The sequence below is a fragment of the Equus przewalskii genome, chromosome 11, assembly GCF_037783145.1.
Source record: "Equus przewalskii isolate Varuska chromosome 11, EquPr2, whole genome shotgun sequence".
Taxonomy (NCBI): domain Eukaryota; kingdom Metazoa; phylum Chordata; class Mammalia; order Perissodactyla; family Equidae; genus Equus; species Equus przewalskii.
The window spans coordinates 17,018,861-17,036,222 of NC_091841.1; the positions used below are offsets into that span (position 1 = coordinate 17,018,861).

At 38.2% G+C, this 17,362-nt stretch overlaps 1 protein-coding gene across 1 annotated transcript; it reads left to right on the top strand.

The window, feature by feature from the left end:
* Nucleotides 1-474: 474 nt before the first annotated feature.
* On the top strand, nt 475-1,413 carry LOC103544021 (olfactory receptor 4B1-like). Its single transcript, XM_008510873.2, has one exon. It carries the CDS (start codon nt 475-477, stop codon nt 1,411-1,413), a length of 939 nt encoding a protein of 312 aa, XP_008509095.2.
* The last annotated feature ends 15,949 nt before the right edge of the window (nt 1,414-17,362 follow it).

The following is a 17,362-nucleotide window of genomic DNA, read 5'->3' on the forward strand; positions in this document are numbered from 1 at the left end:
GGGAAGACGATACCCTGAGGTAGTGATGAAGGAAAGAAGAAATTTAGGAGCAGAAGTATGTCATGGGGATTCCTCAATAGGAGAGAGCTATCAAAATGCAAGAAAGATAATAAAAATGTAGGCTATGAACTTGAATGGACCACAAATTCAGAATATCTTGTAGTGAATTAGAAAGAATCCTGCCTGAAAGCAGAAAGCTTGGTTCTAAGTCTAAACATCTACCACTTTTAGTGGGATTCTGGGTAAATAACCATTTCTCTGAGCCTTCATTTTCTAAAGTGTAAACTTTTGTTAGATTGCTAATATTTAATGCTGAGTGAGTATTGGCTCAATATTGGCTAAATGAATGATATCATGAGAAGAGTATGGTAAAATGGGTGACACCGTCTAATGTGTTATAAACAAGGCAAATTGGTTATAATCAGTGTTTGTTTTATTGCAGGTTTCTCAGTGGTTCACATCCAGTACATCTGAATGAATTTCATGGCGAGTACAAATAATGTGACTAAGTTAATTATAACTGGTCTTTTCCAGGATCCAGAGATACAGAGAGTGTGCTTTGTAATGTTTCTTCCTATGTACTTGGCCACCGTGGTGGGCAATGGCCTCATCGTTGTGACTGTCAGCATCAGTAAGAGTCTGAATTCCCCAATGTACTTCTTCCTTAGTTACTTGTCCGTGGTGGAGGTCAGTTACTCCTCTACTGTTGCCCCTAAATTCATCTCAGACTTACTTGTCAGGGTTAAAACCATCTCCCTGGAGGGCTGTGTAGTTCAGATATTCTTTTTTCACATTTTTGGAGTAACTGAGATCCTACTTCTCACAGTAATGGCCTATGACCGCTATGTGGCCATCTGCAAACCCCTTCATTACACAACAATCATGAGCCGACTGATGTGTCACCTTCTGGTGGCTGGTTCCTGGCTTGGGGGCATAATTCACTCTGTGGCCCAGATCCTGGTCACTGTCAAATTGCCCTTCTGTGGTCCCAATGTGATTGACCACTACTTCTGTGACCTCCATCCCTTATTCAAGATTGCCTGCACTGACACTTCTGTGGAGGGGGTTATTGTGTTGACCAACAGTGGTTTAATCTCTGTCTTCTCCTTCCTCATCTTGGTGTCCTCATATATTGTCATCCTGTTCAACTTGAGAAACCATTCTGCAGAGGGGAGGCACAAAGCCCTCTCCACCTGTGCCTCTCACATCACAGTGGCCATCTTGTTCTTTGGACCTGCCATTTTCCTTTACATGAGACCCTCCTCCACCTTCACTGTGGACAAACTGGTGGCTGTGTTCTATACAGTCATCACCCCCATGCTGAACCCCATCATCTACACACTCAGAAATGCAGAGGTGAAAAATATCATGAAGAGATTGTGGGGCAAGAAAGTGAACTCAGGGATGCAGTGAAAATGAAAATTTGAAAAAAAAAAATAGTAAGACCAGGCTAACCAAATATGCGTTCTGATTTTGGTCACTTATAAGGAATAGAGCAAAAGTTAACTTATTTATATATTTTTTTATTGTTCGTTTCAGATGAGCCCCTGTTATCCATGATATCAATCGTAACCCCTTCATAGCTGTGTGTATTTTGGAAAATGTTTAAAATTAAGGTACTTTCCTTCTTTTCTTCAGTAGTCTGTACTGCAAAGGCATAGACTTCAGAGAGTTTAGTCCACTTGGACTGGAATTTCCAGCCTATTATCTTCTACCTGTGAAACTTTGAATCACTCGCTTTATCTCTCTGTGTTACGACTCTGTGGTAAGTGGAAAGATCATGGCATCAGGAGACAGAATATTATGCTTTTCTTTGTCCTTCCCCATCAAAGTGTTCTTGTGGAAATCCTGGAAAATCTTTTTTACTTCATTTGGTTCCCCCATCCCATTATGCTCATTCCAATGCCTGAAATTCTGCAGTAGGAGCTTTATTTCATGGGAGAAGGGTATTGTTAGAATGGAAAGGTCTCTGGCAGGTGAAATACAATAAAGCTATTATTAACTGTTAGTATATTAATTTGAATAATTTGTAAGACCCCTTCCTTTCTAGATAGTTGTCATCTATGCATTGAGAAATGATTTAGCTAAATTTAGTCTGTTGTCTGTCTATATATGGCTTGTAAGCTAAGAATGGTTTTTACATTTTCAAATGGTTAAAAGAAGAAGAATAGCAATTTGAGACACATGAAAGTTACATGAAATTCAAATTTTAGTATTCATAAATAAAGTTTTATTGGACTCCATGTCCATTATTTTATATGTTATCTATGGCTACTTTTGTGCCACAGTGGCATAGTTGAATAGTTGTGACAGACTGTGTGGTCTACAAAACTTAAGTATTTATTACGTAACTCTTTACAGAAAAAGTTGGGCAGCCTCTGGCTTAAGCCATAATAACATGTATTGCTTACTCAATAAGAAGATTAGAGGTCAGTTGTTCCAGGTTTGTTTTGTTAATCGTGTGATGCCAGAGCACCTGGTTGGTGCTTCTTCAATTCCCTTGGCTGTTGCCCCAAGGCTGCAAGATGACTACAACACCTCCAGGTATAATATGCTCACACGAGTGGAGGGAGGGGTTCTCATTTTATTTTGTGAAGTACTTCCCAGAAACTCTGTGAAAAATTCTTATTTTTATTCTTACTGACCAGAACTAGATCATATGTCTATGCCTTGATGCAAAGGAGGCTGGGATGGTGAGTAGTGGGAAGGATAAATGCGATTATGTTATTGGCTTAGTTCAGGCATTGTGTTTCCCCTGGGCTGGACATATTGGTGCTTTAACAACATCATGCTTTTGTCATTAAGGAAGGAATTTCTGCCATAGGGAGTTTTGGTAAAGGCAATATCTTGGAGGGTAGTATACCTGGGCACAGTGAGGTCTTTAAAGGATTTTACTCTGGTGACAGCCTGAGTGCAGGAAACCAAGCTCAACCACTTAGTGACTACACAACCTCAGGCAAGCAACTGAAACTCTGTGAATCAGTTTCCTTGGCATGAGTGTTTGGGCTAAGTGGAAGAATCATTTTCCTTAATGTCACAGTTTTCCTGAATGTGTACCCTGCTTTAATTTCCCTCTGCAGGATAAAGGAGGGGGTTCTTGGGATGTGATCACCTGTGAATTGTGCATAGGAACCAAACCATCCTTGCAGTCCTTCAAGGCAGAGATTGAGTCTTATTTTCAGACGTATCCCTAAACCCAGAGTTCTGGGCCAATTCACTGAAAATAACAGAGGTAGAAAATCTAGCACTGCTCTGGAAGTCCAACAATATTATCCATCTTCCATAATCTACCATCATCAGCTTCAATCTCATGAACTCAAAGGCCTACTAGCTCTATACCATGCCATCCAGTAGAAGATAATCCTGTTCTGGAGGTGTTCTCTATCTGTGCTGTCCAATATGGTAGTGGTCATAGAAAATTTCAACTATGTCTAGTGAGACCAAGAACAGAATAGTTAATTTTAATAAGTTTAAATTTAACAAGATACTTTTGGCTATTGGATGCCTTATTGAGGAGCACAGCTTTAGTGTTTCATTTATATTGCAGGAGACAGGAAAGGAGAAAGGAAGAAGGATAACCTTGCCTCTTTCCCTTTTAGGAGATTTTCCCAAAGTTCCATACAGCACTTTTGCTTTCATCTTATTTGATAGAAATTAGCCACTTGGCCACCCTTAACTACAAGGAAGACTGGAAAGTATAATCTTTTATTCTGTGTGGAGTTGTGTTTAGCTAAAAATAAGGGATCATTTTTGTTCCTAAAGAAGAAGGGGAGAATGGACATCAGAGTTGGCATATATTCTCAGGACTCAATTACATACACAATTACTCATGTAATTAATACTTTTTCATAAATGTGATTTGGTATGGCTTGGTAACATCACAGAGTCTAATTTAGCATCATTTACTTAATCATTCACCCCTTCCGGGCTTTTAGATTCATTTAAAAATTTATTCAACAAGACTTAATGAGCATGTTCTATGCACCAAGCATCATTTTAAGTGCTGGGGATATGCAGTGGTACTTGGGACAGAGAAGGTCCCTGACTCCACGAAGCTTACATTCTAGATAAACATTCTGTTTTCTGAAGCTGCTGTGGTCTAGATCAGTGTTGCCAGTAGAACTTTCTGTGACAATAGAAATGTTCTTTATGTGCGCTTGTGCATAGTAGTCACTAGCCATGTGGCTAATTAGCACTTGAAATATGCCTAGGACACTGAAGAATTGAATTCTTACCTTTAATTTTAATTAAATTTAAATAGCCACATTTGGCTCATGCCTACCACATTGGCTATCACTGGTCTATAGCACTTCAGTGTTTGTCCTACACAATTGTAGTTATTGGGGCCAGCCCAGTGGAGCAGCAGTTAAGTGCGCACCTTCCATGTTGGCAGCCTGGGGTTCACCGGTTCAGATCCAGGTGCAGATCTATGCACTGCTTACCAAACCATGCTGTGGTAGGCATCCCACAAATAAAGTAAAAGAAGATGGGCATGGATGTTAGCTCAGGGCCAATCTTTCTCAGCATAAAGAGGAGGATTGGTGGCAGATGTTAGCTCAGGACAAATCTTCCTCAAAAACAAAAAAAATGAAAAAAGAAAAATTGTAGTTATTACTCCAGATCTGGTGGAAGATTGCCCCTTTGCCCCAGTACCCTGATAGTTCTGGGGCTAATTGCTTTAATCTCAACTCTCATTATCCGGCTCTTCTACCTCACCCTCACTTGGTCATCTGTTCACCACCCCATGGCCCCAGTGAAGTGCTAGGGTGACTGGAGAGAAGGCACCCCTCAGCAGCTACATGCATCAAGAATGAGCTGTGCCCATGCCATTTCAAGCCCCATGATTAACACTTTCAAGAATGGCCTTTTGCAGCATTAGACACAGCTTACCATTCTCTCCTTGAAATATGTACCTTCATTTCCATGACACAGTTCTCTCTTGCCTACCACTTTAACCACTCCTTCTCAGTTTCCTTTGCTGGTTTATTTTTTTCCTCTAATTTCTAAGCATCAGCTGTCCCAGGGTTCAGTTCTCAAACTAATTATTAGTCTCTAGGGAGATTTCATTGCAAATCATGGCTTTAATAACATTCAAGTGTTTATAACTCTCAAAATAGAGCTCCAGCCTGAACCTTTTCTCTGAACTTTGATTCATATACTCAGCCATCTAGTCAACATCTCTACTGAGAATTTTGAAAGGTAATTTTATTTAACACGTCCCAAATGAACTCCTAACTTTCCCTGATCTCTGCTTCTCTTTCAGCCATTCCATTCTCCATAAATGGCAACTATGTTCTGACACTCAAGTCTATTTGGAGGTCCCTTAACTCTTTCTCTCACTCCTCTCAATGAAAATAACAGCAAATCTTGGTAGCTTTACCTTCAAAATATCCAGAATCTGACCACTTCCTAAAACTTTCACTGCTACCATCCTGGCTCACAATAGTCTCTTGACTGAATTATAGAGATGGTCTCTTAACCGTTCTCCTTGTATCTCCTACCCCTATATTTCCCACTCCCCTTTCTTTGTTCTTAAGACAACACACAGATCTGGGGGAAGGTATGGCCTTTCTTTGCTACCTTTTTTTGAAATAATACCCAGCAGCATTCCCTATCATCCTTAATCTATTTTATTTTTCTTCATGGGACTTATTACTGTCTAACGTACTTAGCAAGTTCATTTGCTCATTGTTTGTCTCCACCTCCATTGTGTCCTTGTGGGAATATGAAGGATGTAACCTCCATGAGTCTGGATAGTTGGCCAAATCTCCAGCAAAATCTCCAACACCTAGAATAGGGCTTGGCATATAAAGGACCCAATATTACTTGTTGAATAAATATGTGAATGAATGGATGGATGAATGAGATCTGTTTTTGCGGAAATTCTCACTATGTTAAATTATTTTTACTGCTATCATTGTTGATGGAGAGGCTGAGGCACAGGGAGACTAAGTGACCTACACACGAATCTTTAAGTGTTAGATGGAAGATACAATGGAGATAGTCTAGCCCAACTCTGTCATTTTATACAGAAGTAGGAATGGGGGAGGGTGAGGAGTGGAGAGGTGAAATGACATGGCTTTAAGTTAGATGGTTAATCAATTATGGAACCAGAGCTAGTGCCCAGTATCCTGGCTCCCTGTCCAGTTCTCATTTTTCTTTTCTATTAATTCTGCTTTTCATTCTCAGTAGTCCAGTCTGGAAAAAAGTTCCCTTTATGTCTTTCCTTCAAATTTCTTCTCTTCCTACCTCATTATTGGCTGCAAAAACTTTATATAAATCTCACTAAACTCATTGAAACAGACTTTGAATGTTTCCTAAGTCATAATTTAATTGACAATATTCCATCCAAGACAGAGGAAATTTCATGGAGAAGCTGTCCCTTGATTATAGTGTGCAGCTTAAATTATTTTAAATGCTTCAATGATCTAAGCATGTAACTATAACCCTTAGACTTTCAGTGTGTTAGTAGGTTTTCCACATCTAAATCAGGATCTTAAAATCTCTGATTTTGCCACTTTCTGTGGTGTTTGCTTATTTCTTAGATATTATAAATCCAAATATCAACCCAGATCCAGATCCCCTGAATTTTCCCATTTTTTGTGATTCATCTTAGCCATCATCTACCTTGTTTTCTAAGAGCTTCAATGATGATTGGTGCTTTGTTCTTAGGGACAGAGTCTTATCCTTGAATCAAGTAGAACTGCCACTCAGTACCATCAGAAGGAAGCCTAGTGTTATTGAAAGAGTACTGATTTCTGGGTTAGCAACCTGGCACATAACTAGAGCATGACTTTGGGAAGCTAATTGACCTTTCTCAGCCTCTTTCATGACATCTATAATTGAGGGGGTTAGAATAAAATGTCTCTCAATCATTTTCACTACCCTTATCATAGTGGCTTAGCTTATTTTGACCTGGACTTTGCTCATTGGAGGCCTTTACTGAAAAATCAGCTGGTGGACGTTTTTAGCCAATGTGGCTGATTGGCCCAGGATTCCCACAGAAGAATTCAAGGCTCCATCCAATGCCAGTTTTCCCAGGTCAGATCATCTCCTTGAGTAATAATATATTCCAGCAGAGTGGCTAACTTCATGCTGAATTGGAGGAACTTGGGTGCATTTCAGATCCATCTAATCTAATTCCTTGTTTCAACATGGAGTGGAACCACATCAGATTTTCTGACCTAAAAGTGAGTGAAAGGACTGAAAGTAAGGTGCAAAGTTTCTAAGCAGATATAGGACATTGGGCAAGTCAGTTCCTGTCTTTGAGCCACAAGTTTTCATTTGTAAATTGAAGTAGTTAGGTTTGATGATTTTTTGGTGGCTGAAATAAATTCTAATTATTTATTTTTATTTTGGTAAAATATACATCATATAAAATTTGATGAATTTTAAAGTCCTTTACAACTCTGGGTTTCTGTGAGGTACCATTTTGGAATTACCAAGTGGAAGCATGTGATTGGGATGGTGATTTCATTACTCTACTCTGAGATCAGTCACATCGGCACAACAAGCTGTCCCTTACATTTTTTCCTGGCCATTGTCTGAAGTCCAACATTATGCTGTGGTCCAGGTTCCAGCAGGTTACCTGATGAAGCTTCTATGTGCTCAATTCTGATTTAGACTTTTACATGCAAGTCACCTTTTCTTTCCATGCTTCTAGGTGAGGCAGCATTATAGGTAGAAAGGAGGTATTTCTTACCAGTTCAGTGGGCTAGATGATGGGAATAGTTGAAGCCTGGGGTAGCAGAGAGAGGAATAAATACAGAAAAGACAGAGATGAAAGAAAAGGAAGAGGTAGTTTTCAAAGAGGAATGCTATTAGTTATCCCTGCTCAGGCATGAAGGCTAGAGAAACTGGACCCTACAGGATTCCTTTCTTATCTCTGAGCCAGCTCTCAGATTGGTCCTAGGATATTTTCTTAAATGTCAAGAACTGATGAAAAAACAGATTTAATTCAGATTAGAGATATGTGTTTGTGTAGACAAATAAATAATCCTTGGATTTCTTATGAAAGGGTATATTTAATTTTAGCTCTTCATTCATGTGTTATGCACCTAGAAATTGCATAGGGCAATGGTTAAAAAGCAGAGGATCTGTGGTTAGGCTGCTTGGATTGAAATCTTGCCTCAGCTGCTGTGCAACCTTAGGCTAGTTAACGCGCTTATCTGTGCTTCTGTTTCCTCATATGGATAAAAAGGGTGATAGTAATAATACTCATATCACACATTTGTTGTGAAATTTGAATGAATTAATGTATATACAGCACTTATAAAGATGTGGTACACCATAAATACTATTGAAATGCTAGCTATTTTTACCAGCCAAAATGAAATGAATGCTTTTTAAGAGAAATATTGAATAGATAATTTTGAATAGTAGGATAAGATATTTATTATTAGAAGATATAGACAGAGCTTCAATTATAAAAGAATCTTTTAATTGCTGTAAAAGTAGCATGATAAAGTACCATAGGAGCACAAGGCAGAGAATAAATTATTCCCATAGTAATGAGGATCTCCATGCAATCTAGAAGGGAGGAATACTAAACACAGAGAAGGGAGAAAGGGCACGTTGGGTTAGGAAATAGCTGTGGACATTCATTTAGGGGATGATAATAAGGGTATAAAGATAGAAAATGGCTAGTTCAAGAAGGACCTGGAAGCCATGCTAAGAATATTGGAATTTATTCTGTGGGTAATGGGGAGGTATTCATTGATTTTACGTAGGATAGTTACATGATTTAATATGCACTTAAGGAACATCACCAAAGTATTTACAATGTTCAGAGAAGAAAAGACACTATGGATTTGAGTATAAAAGACAAGCTTCACTGGACACACAGACTGGAACTGGGCTTGGATGGTGGGTAGGGTTGAAGGGATAATGAGAGAGTATTTTCAGTGAAGGGAATCAGCAGAGTGAGCTTGTGGGATGTGGAAAGGGCCCTGAGTTAAAGAGAGGTGAGGGGAAGTTTAGTGGGTGAGAGTGTGATTGTTGAGGTGGCTCAGACAGGAAAGGTCTTTATAAGCGAGTCTGAGGAGTTCAGGTTTGCCCTGGTTATTCCCATGCAGTGGAGGATCTGAGGAAACAAGAGTCTGTGAAATAACTTTCTGGCTGCAGGTGCAGGATGGATGGGGTGGGAGCATCTGGAGACTGAGTTGCTTTGGTAATTTAGGCACCAGCTGACAGCATGTGAGAAGGTGGTGGCAGGGAGAACGGAGAGAAAGGGCACACAAGAGATGAAGTTTAAAGGTAACATTAATGGTAAGTGGTGACTGACTGGAAATCAGAAACAAAAGGGGACACAGACCAAAACGACATCGAAGCTACAGCCTGGGAATCTTGGATGATGATGGCGTCATCAAAGTATCTTCCAGGTTACACTTGCCTGTAGGTCCCTTGTTACTCCACAGCTTTGTCTCAGCTGCAACCCTAGTCTCTGTCCAAATCCTTTTCTTGGCCTCGTGAGTGAGGATGTGGTAAAAGAAGACTCCTGAGGAGTTTCAAAATCTTATCTTCTAACCATTCAGCTACTTGATTTTCCAAGGTGCTGAGATGATGCCTGACATGCCTAATGATTTTGGGTGCCTGGGCCAATATCACTGCCCCTGTTGGAAAGGCCACCATAATGATGAATTTAGCAATATTGCTTCTATTGCCCGTGGGTATCAACACAATTTCTCTCCTTTTGGGAACTTTAGCTCTTGGGTAGGCAGTTTCTTTCTGCTTCCATGAATGACACAATCCCTTTTCTTCCACAAAGGACCATTCCTCTTCTGATTTTATTCCCAAGAACTTATGTTGCTCTGATTCTTGTTCAGGTAGACAGATAATACAACTGCAGCTTTGATGGTATTTAGGTTGTTACAGCATGTTTTTCCTCCTGTAAACCCATTGTGAGAGTCACCATTTGGGAGTCTGAGGAAACAAAACATCTCTTCCCTATCTGAACGATGAGCTAATTCATAAATAAACTAAAGGAATAAGGCATTTGGGTGGGAGGAAATATTACCTTTGTTACTGAGAAAGATGATAATAGAAATTGTGGTTTAAAAATCTGCTAGAAGTGGCCTTCCTGAAACCGAGTGCCAGATTTAGGCAAAGGTACCCAAGCAGGCATGGCAGAATTGGACCCACCCCACAGAGTAGCCAGTCTACCCCACAGAGCCAGAGGTTGCCCATGGGACAGAGCAGAAAGTGTGCTCCCTGCAACATCTCACTCCAAGAGAAGGAGGAGAGAGGAAGGGCCTGTCTATACATTCCTAGTCTTTCCTTCAGAAATCACTCCACCTCCCCTGTGGCTGGGTGGGGCTAGGAGGGTTATGTTGCTGTAGCTTCTTCCACATGGAAGGAAACATCAAGAGTGGGGAAGAAATGCTCTCCCCTTAGCCTCTACTCAATGATGTGCTGATAAATGTTTAGCCACTCACTCTCCTAAATAAAAAGTCCTTATTTGTAGCATTTGCTGATTTCTAAGGTGCAAATCCTATGATCACAGATGATTTTAAGATACGTGTTATCACTGCAATTGGAGCTGGGAATGATGTATGTGAAAAGAAATAGCCCATCTGAGCTGGCTTCAAAACAGCACTACCTCCAACAGCTATATACTTAACCAGTCTCCTTGGAATATTTATTGGAGGTAGAAGGGTGGGTGTATTTGATATACACTGTCTGTTTGCTCTCCAGTGCAGTTGTACTGATCTCCACTTCTGCAACTGAGTGTAGGACAATTTATTTTCTCACTTTTGCCATCTCTCCAATCACTAATCTTTTACTTATTGTCAAAAGTAGTATTTATGTTTTATGAGCATTTATTTGATGATTAGCGAGACAAAGTCTGTTCATATGTATATTGATTTTTTAACTTATTCTTTTGTGCATCATCTGTTTATATCCTTTGTCCATTTTCTATTTGGATACTTCTACATATCTTATGGAAGGGTATGACAAAACCCCTGCATTAACAGGCGAGAGGAAGAATCCAATGGCATCTGCCAGTGTGCCTGTCAGCACAACTGCATTAGGTCCCAATAATGGCTGCTGTCAGTGTCTCGGTCCCTGGGGAGGTGGGCCCAGCCACCTCCTACCTCTCTGAAATATGCTCAGGGCCTAACGAGTAAGTCATTTTTAACAAAGGTCTATGTATCTTTCTCTATGCTATTTTTGTTTTGGTTTCCTGAACAGGTGAATGTTCATGGGCCCTTTAAGAGCAAACTTTTCTTTCTCTGAAATTTGATAGTTTTTCTGAGGGTATTCCCCATTGGTTTTAAGAGCCAGCAAAGCCAGTTATTACAGGAACTCTTCTTGGACACGCTGAATTCAAAGGTTGGGATGCCTATTATGGCATAGTTCTCCTGCTCAGATCCCCCCACTGCGCTGGGAAAAGCTTCCTACCTTTTAAGATTGCTCTCACCCCATGAAGCACTGTGGCTAAGTTGTGTTTTATTTCTAAGCAGAGGTGTATTTCTGCCTCTTCTACCCTGCCAGTGTTGATCCTTGTTGTGAGGGTTCTTTTTATCCAGTTTCAAGATCTCTGTCAGAGGTAATTGTTCCACAGATGGTTGTAGATTTGTTGTATTCACGGGAGGAGGTGAGTTGAGAGTCCACCCACACTTCCATCCTCCAAGAATCTCTGTATTTTTAATGGAATACTAATTGTCTTAAAATCATCTTTTAAATAAGCTACCTTGCTTCCACTTTCATATGACAAATTCTCATATAGATTTCTATTAGTTTCTGAGATTTAAATAATCATCTATCCCTGAATAAGGATCAGATTTCTTTACAGTCACTTAACAACACAATATCTGAAGGGAAAACCCCCATAGTTAATATACATTTTAAATTTATTTATTTATTTATTTTTATTGAGATATAATTCTCATATAACATTGTGTAAGTTTAAGGTATAAAACATGTTGATTTGGTACATTTACCAATTCAATATATTTACCACCATAGTGTAGCTAATATGTTTGTCATGTCACATAGCCATCACTTCTTTCTTGTGGGGACAACAATTAAGATCTAGTCCATTAGCAGTTTGGAAGTATATAGTACAGCATTTTTTACTATAATCACTATGCTGTGTAGCAGAACTACAGGACTTATTTATCTACATGTTGCAAGTTTGTACCCTTAAGCAACAATTCCCCAAATCCCTCAACTTCCAGCCCCTGTTAACCATGATTCCACTTAGTAACAATCTGCTAAGCACTTGATAACTATCATTCTACTCTCTCTTTTGACAAATTTGTCTTTTATATTCCATGCATAAGTGATGTCATACAGTATTTGTCTTTATCTGACATCTCACTTAGCATAAGGCACTCAAGGTCCATCCATGTTGTCACAAATGGCAGGATTTCCTTCTTTCTCATGGCTGAATAATATTCCATTTCCACATCTTCTTTATCCATTCATCCATTGACAAACAATTACCTTGTTTTTATATCCTGGTTATTGTGAATAATGTTTCAATAACATGAGAGCACAATATCTTTTTGATATTCTGTTTTGTACTTAGACCCTCTGCCCATTTTTAAATTGTATTGTTTGTTATTGAGTTGTATAAGTTCTTTTGAATAATAACCCTTTATGTGATATACTGTTTGCAAATATTTCCCACTATCCCATAGGTTGCCTTTCATTTTATTGATTGTTTCTTAGCTGTGTAGAAGCTTTAAAGTGTGATATAGTCCCACTTGTTGATTTTTGCTTTTGTTGCTTTGCTTTTGGTGTTGCATACAAAAATTCATTGCTGAGACCAGTGTCAATGAGTTGCTTTCTGTTGTTTTCTTGTAAGAGTTTTATAGTATATGGTCTTATGTTTAAGTCTTTAATCCATGTTGAGCTACTTTTTGTGAGTGGTGTAAGATAGGGGTCCAATTTCATTTTTCTGCTGCGGCTAGCCAGTTTTCCAAGCGCATTTGTAGAATCCTTTTCCCATTGAGTATTCTTGGCCTTGTTGTCAAATATTAGTTGACCACATATATGAGGGTTTATTTTTGTGTTCTCTATTGTGTTCCATTGGTCTATGTGTCTATTTTTATGCCAGTACCACACTGTTTTAATTAATATAGGTTTGTAGTATAGTTTGAATTCAGAATGTCTTCTTTCTCAAGATTGCTTTGGTCATTTAGGGTCATTTGTGGTTCCATACAAATTTTAGGACATTTTTTTCTATCTCTGTGAAAACTGCCATTGGAATTTTGATAGGGATTGCATTAAATCTATAGATCTTTGACTTTGGGCAGTATGAAGATTTTGATATTAATTCTTCCAATCCATGAACATGGGATGTCTTTCCATTTGTTTTCATCTTCATCTTCTTTCATCAAAGTCTCATAATTATAATTTTACAAATCTTTCACCTCCATCTGCTACCTTTGGGCTTCAGTTGTTCTTTTCAAGGTGTAAGGTCAGGTTGTTTATTTGAGAGCTTTCTATTTTCTTAATATATACATTTATTGCTGTAAACTTCCCTCTTTAAACTGCTTTTGCAGCATCCCATAGGTTTTGGTATATTCTTTTTCCAATTTCATTTATTTTGAGAATTTTTATTTCCCTTTTGATTTCTCCTTTGACCCACTGGTTATTCAGGAACATGTTGTTTACTTTTCACAGCCTTGTAAATTTTGCATTCCTTCTCTTGTTGATTTCTAGTTATATACCATAGTGATCAGAAAGGATATTTTGTATAATTTTAGTCTTCTTAAATTTGCTAAGACTTGTTTTGTGTCCTGTCATATGATCTATTCTGGAAAATGTTCCATGTGTGCTTGAGAAAACGTGTACTTGTGTGATTTAGATGAAATGTTCTATAAATGTCTGTTAGTTTTATTTGGTCTAATGTACAGTTCAAGTCCAAAATTTTATTGCTGATTTTCTGTCTAGCAGATCTGTCCATTGCTAAAGGTAGGTTATTGAAATTCTCTACTATTATAATTACCAAGAAGGATCTGGCCACATAATTCTGAAAAAACTAGCCATGAAAATTCTATGAATAATAGTGTAGCACTGGAAGGTGAGAGAATGGTGTGAAAAGACCAGGCAGGGTTATACTCTGCTGTACACAGAGTTGCCAGGAGTTGAAAGCAACTCACTGGTACTAAAAACAACAAATATTATAGTATTGTTGCCTATTTCCCCATTCAGATATGTTAGTATTTGATATACTTTGATATTAAAATAGTGGGTGCTTGTATATTTATAATTGTAATACCTCCTTGATGAATTGATCATTTTATCATTATATAATCACCTTCTCTCTTGCTATCGTTTTTGGCTTGAAATCTACTATGTCTGACATAAGCATAGCTATTCATGCTTTCTCTTGGTCTCCACATGCATGAGATTTCTTTTCCACCCCTTCCCTTTGAACCCACATTTGACCTTAAATTTGAAGTGAATCTCCTATAGGCAACATATAATTGAGTCTCGTTTTTTTGATTCAACTATCTACTATGTGCCTTTTTATTGTTGAATTCTATCCATTAACATTTAGAGTAATTATCAATATGTAAGAACTTACTAGTGCCCATCCTATTAATTGCTTCCTATTTGTTTTGTATTCCCGTTGTTTCTTTCTCCTCTGTTTATGCCTGTATTTGTAAATTCATAATTTTTGTAGTTGTATGCTCTGTTTCCCCATTCTTAGTCTGCTCTAGGTTTTTGCTTTGTTTTACCACAAGGCTTACATAAAATATCTTATAGATAAAACCGTTCATTTCAAGCTGATAGCAACTTAATTTTGATTGCATAAAAGAGATCCACTCTTTTGCTCCCCCTTTTATATTTTTGATGTCACAATTTACCTCTTCATATTGCATATCATTAACAAATTATTGTATCTGCCCTTATTTTTCATACTCTTTTCCTTTAACCTTTATAATATAGTTAAGTGGTTATAACATCATACTACTATAGAATTAAAGTTTTATAAATTTACTGCATATTTACCTTTACCAGTGTGTTGTATACTTTTTCATTTTTTGTCACTAATTAGCATCTGTTCATTTCAGCTCCTGGCTTCCTTTGAACATTTCTTGAAAGGTGAATCTAGTAGTAATGAGCTCCCTCAGCTTTTGTCTGTTTGGAAAAGTATTTCACCTTTATTTTTGAAGGATAATTTTTGAAGGATAAGTTATTGGAGAATTATTGTTATCTTTTGGTGATGACATACTTCCTTGATTTTTCATGTTCCTGGTAGTGTTGCCTTGCTACTTTCACTTTTTAAGTATTTGACTCTCTCCAAATCTTTATTAGTTGCCTTCAGATGGGGTAAGCTGTTATGTTATATCTGGGGTTTTCTCTCACATCTGCTCCACACTTCTTGCTCTCTCTTGTGGCAGAATTCTAAATTGTATGTGTCTTCTTGGTTCTTACAATTTACCTGGCTGGCTGATTGGAATCTCTTTTTTTATTTCCAGAAGGTGGTGCTATAGCTTGAGTTTGTGGTTTCTCCCTTGTCCCCAGATCCACATCTGTTTTTCTCATATCACTCCTTTTCCAGGAATTGCTCTTGCTACCTCTCTCAGGGAATGTGAACAAGAAGCAGGCTGTAGATCAGGAGGCGGTGTGGAGTGTCCACAGGCCCAGTGGGGTGACCCTCCAGTGAGGTTCTCCTAGAGGATCCTGAGTGGGCTTTCTCTTAAGTCTGGAGCACAGTCAGCGGGAACCAAGTTTCTCTAATGCCCTTTGATATTCTTATCAGCCTCTTTCCAGATCTCTACCATCCTCCCAGTTATGGAGGTCCTGCCTCAGTACTCTGGATGTGGCTAGAGAGATATGGGTTTCTCCAGCACTAATCTACACAGCTGGGTTAGCCAGGCAGTAGCTCACTAATCTCATTTTCCGTGAGGAATGGGTTGCTACCAGAAATGTTCAGCTCCATGATGTGTCAGGTGGGGATAAGTGGTGCTGGCAAAGTTCTTACCCCCTCGACTCACTGCATACAAACTCATATTTATTATTGTTCCAACATCATGCTGGAATCTCTCCTCAGGAAGGCTGGACTACTACACATCCATTTTATTGTTGAGTATTTTCCCTATTCAGCAATCTCTAGGTTTACCCCAGCATAACCTAATAGGCTTGAGACAGGTTTATTTGCTTTGCTAGTTGGGCAGTCCAGGTCAAGGTCTGTCTGCCTATAACCAGATACAGAAGTGGGTTAGACTCCTCCTTGGTCACTTGGCTCATGGTGCTGGGTCCCATAATTCTCACAGAGGCATTTTTTGTTCATGATTTATGCCTAACTAGTTAAAAAAAAAGGAGCAAAATGGAGGGTCATCTTACACTGGCATGATGCTGATGTCATCTCTAATACTCCTTTTTATTATATTTATAGCTATTCTAGAATATTTATCTTGAAGATTAACTTTTGAGTAATGTAATCAAGTTGTAAGCAAAAATTCATTGAATTTTGATTGAGGTTGCATAAATTTGTAGATAAAATCAGGGAAAGTTGAAATCTTCATTATATTGAATTTTACTATTTAAACATGATTTTCTAAGGACTTCCTTGTGTGGTGGATACAATTATGTTTTCCAGTTTTTAGATGTATTGTCTTGTATTCCCAAGTACTTTTACACTTTTATCTGTATAAGTATTTCAAATTTTTAAGTGCTTTTTATTTTTAAAAAGTTCTTGGCTATTGTAAATGGAATATTTTTCAGCTGTTGTTTTCTAAGTGGTAATTGCATTTGAGCTTTCTTATTGTTGCTATATGTTTAGTTTTGTCTTACATTTATGTCTTAGAATGTCTTGCTTGTGAGAAACAGGAAGCCATCAAACTGCTCAAGTAAAAAGGAGAATTTATTTGAGGAATAATGGGAATTCTCTGGTACCTCAATGTACAATGGACTGAATTAGAGATTCAAAATTTAAGAATCAAGGATACCCTCTGCATCTATGAGAGATCATAGTCTCTTTCTCTACTATTTTCAAGTTCCAGAATACTAGTTTCTCAGTTTTTAAAGAAATGGGGGTAAAATTTATATCAGGGAATCAAGGCATTCATACTTTCTCTTCCTTATTTCTAATGGATCATACTTGGTGAAAATAAAAGTCAATTGTTACCTTAATCCAGAGAATATTGTTTTGAGTTACATTTCGTTGTTAGCTTGACTCTGTATCATGATCTGTGTTACTTCTGTATAGTCTGAAGTGTGTGTAGATGTATAAGAGTTGTTCAGTAAGTATCTGTTCCAGGGAAGTAACTTATAGAGAAATTCTCACTCTTGTTATCATATACTTTGCTGCTGGCTATCAACCTGGAACCTGAACAAGTAGGCTAGGCAACCTTAACAATGCCTTCAGAGGACAAGCTGTTTAAGTCTAGAATCTGTGTTT

Excerpts from the sequence above, each read along its gene's own strand:
- LOC103544021 (XM_008510873.2), top strand. The coding sequence starts at position 475 with ATGAATTTCATGGCGAGTACAAATAATGTGACTAAGTTAATTATAACT.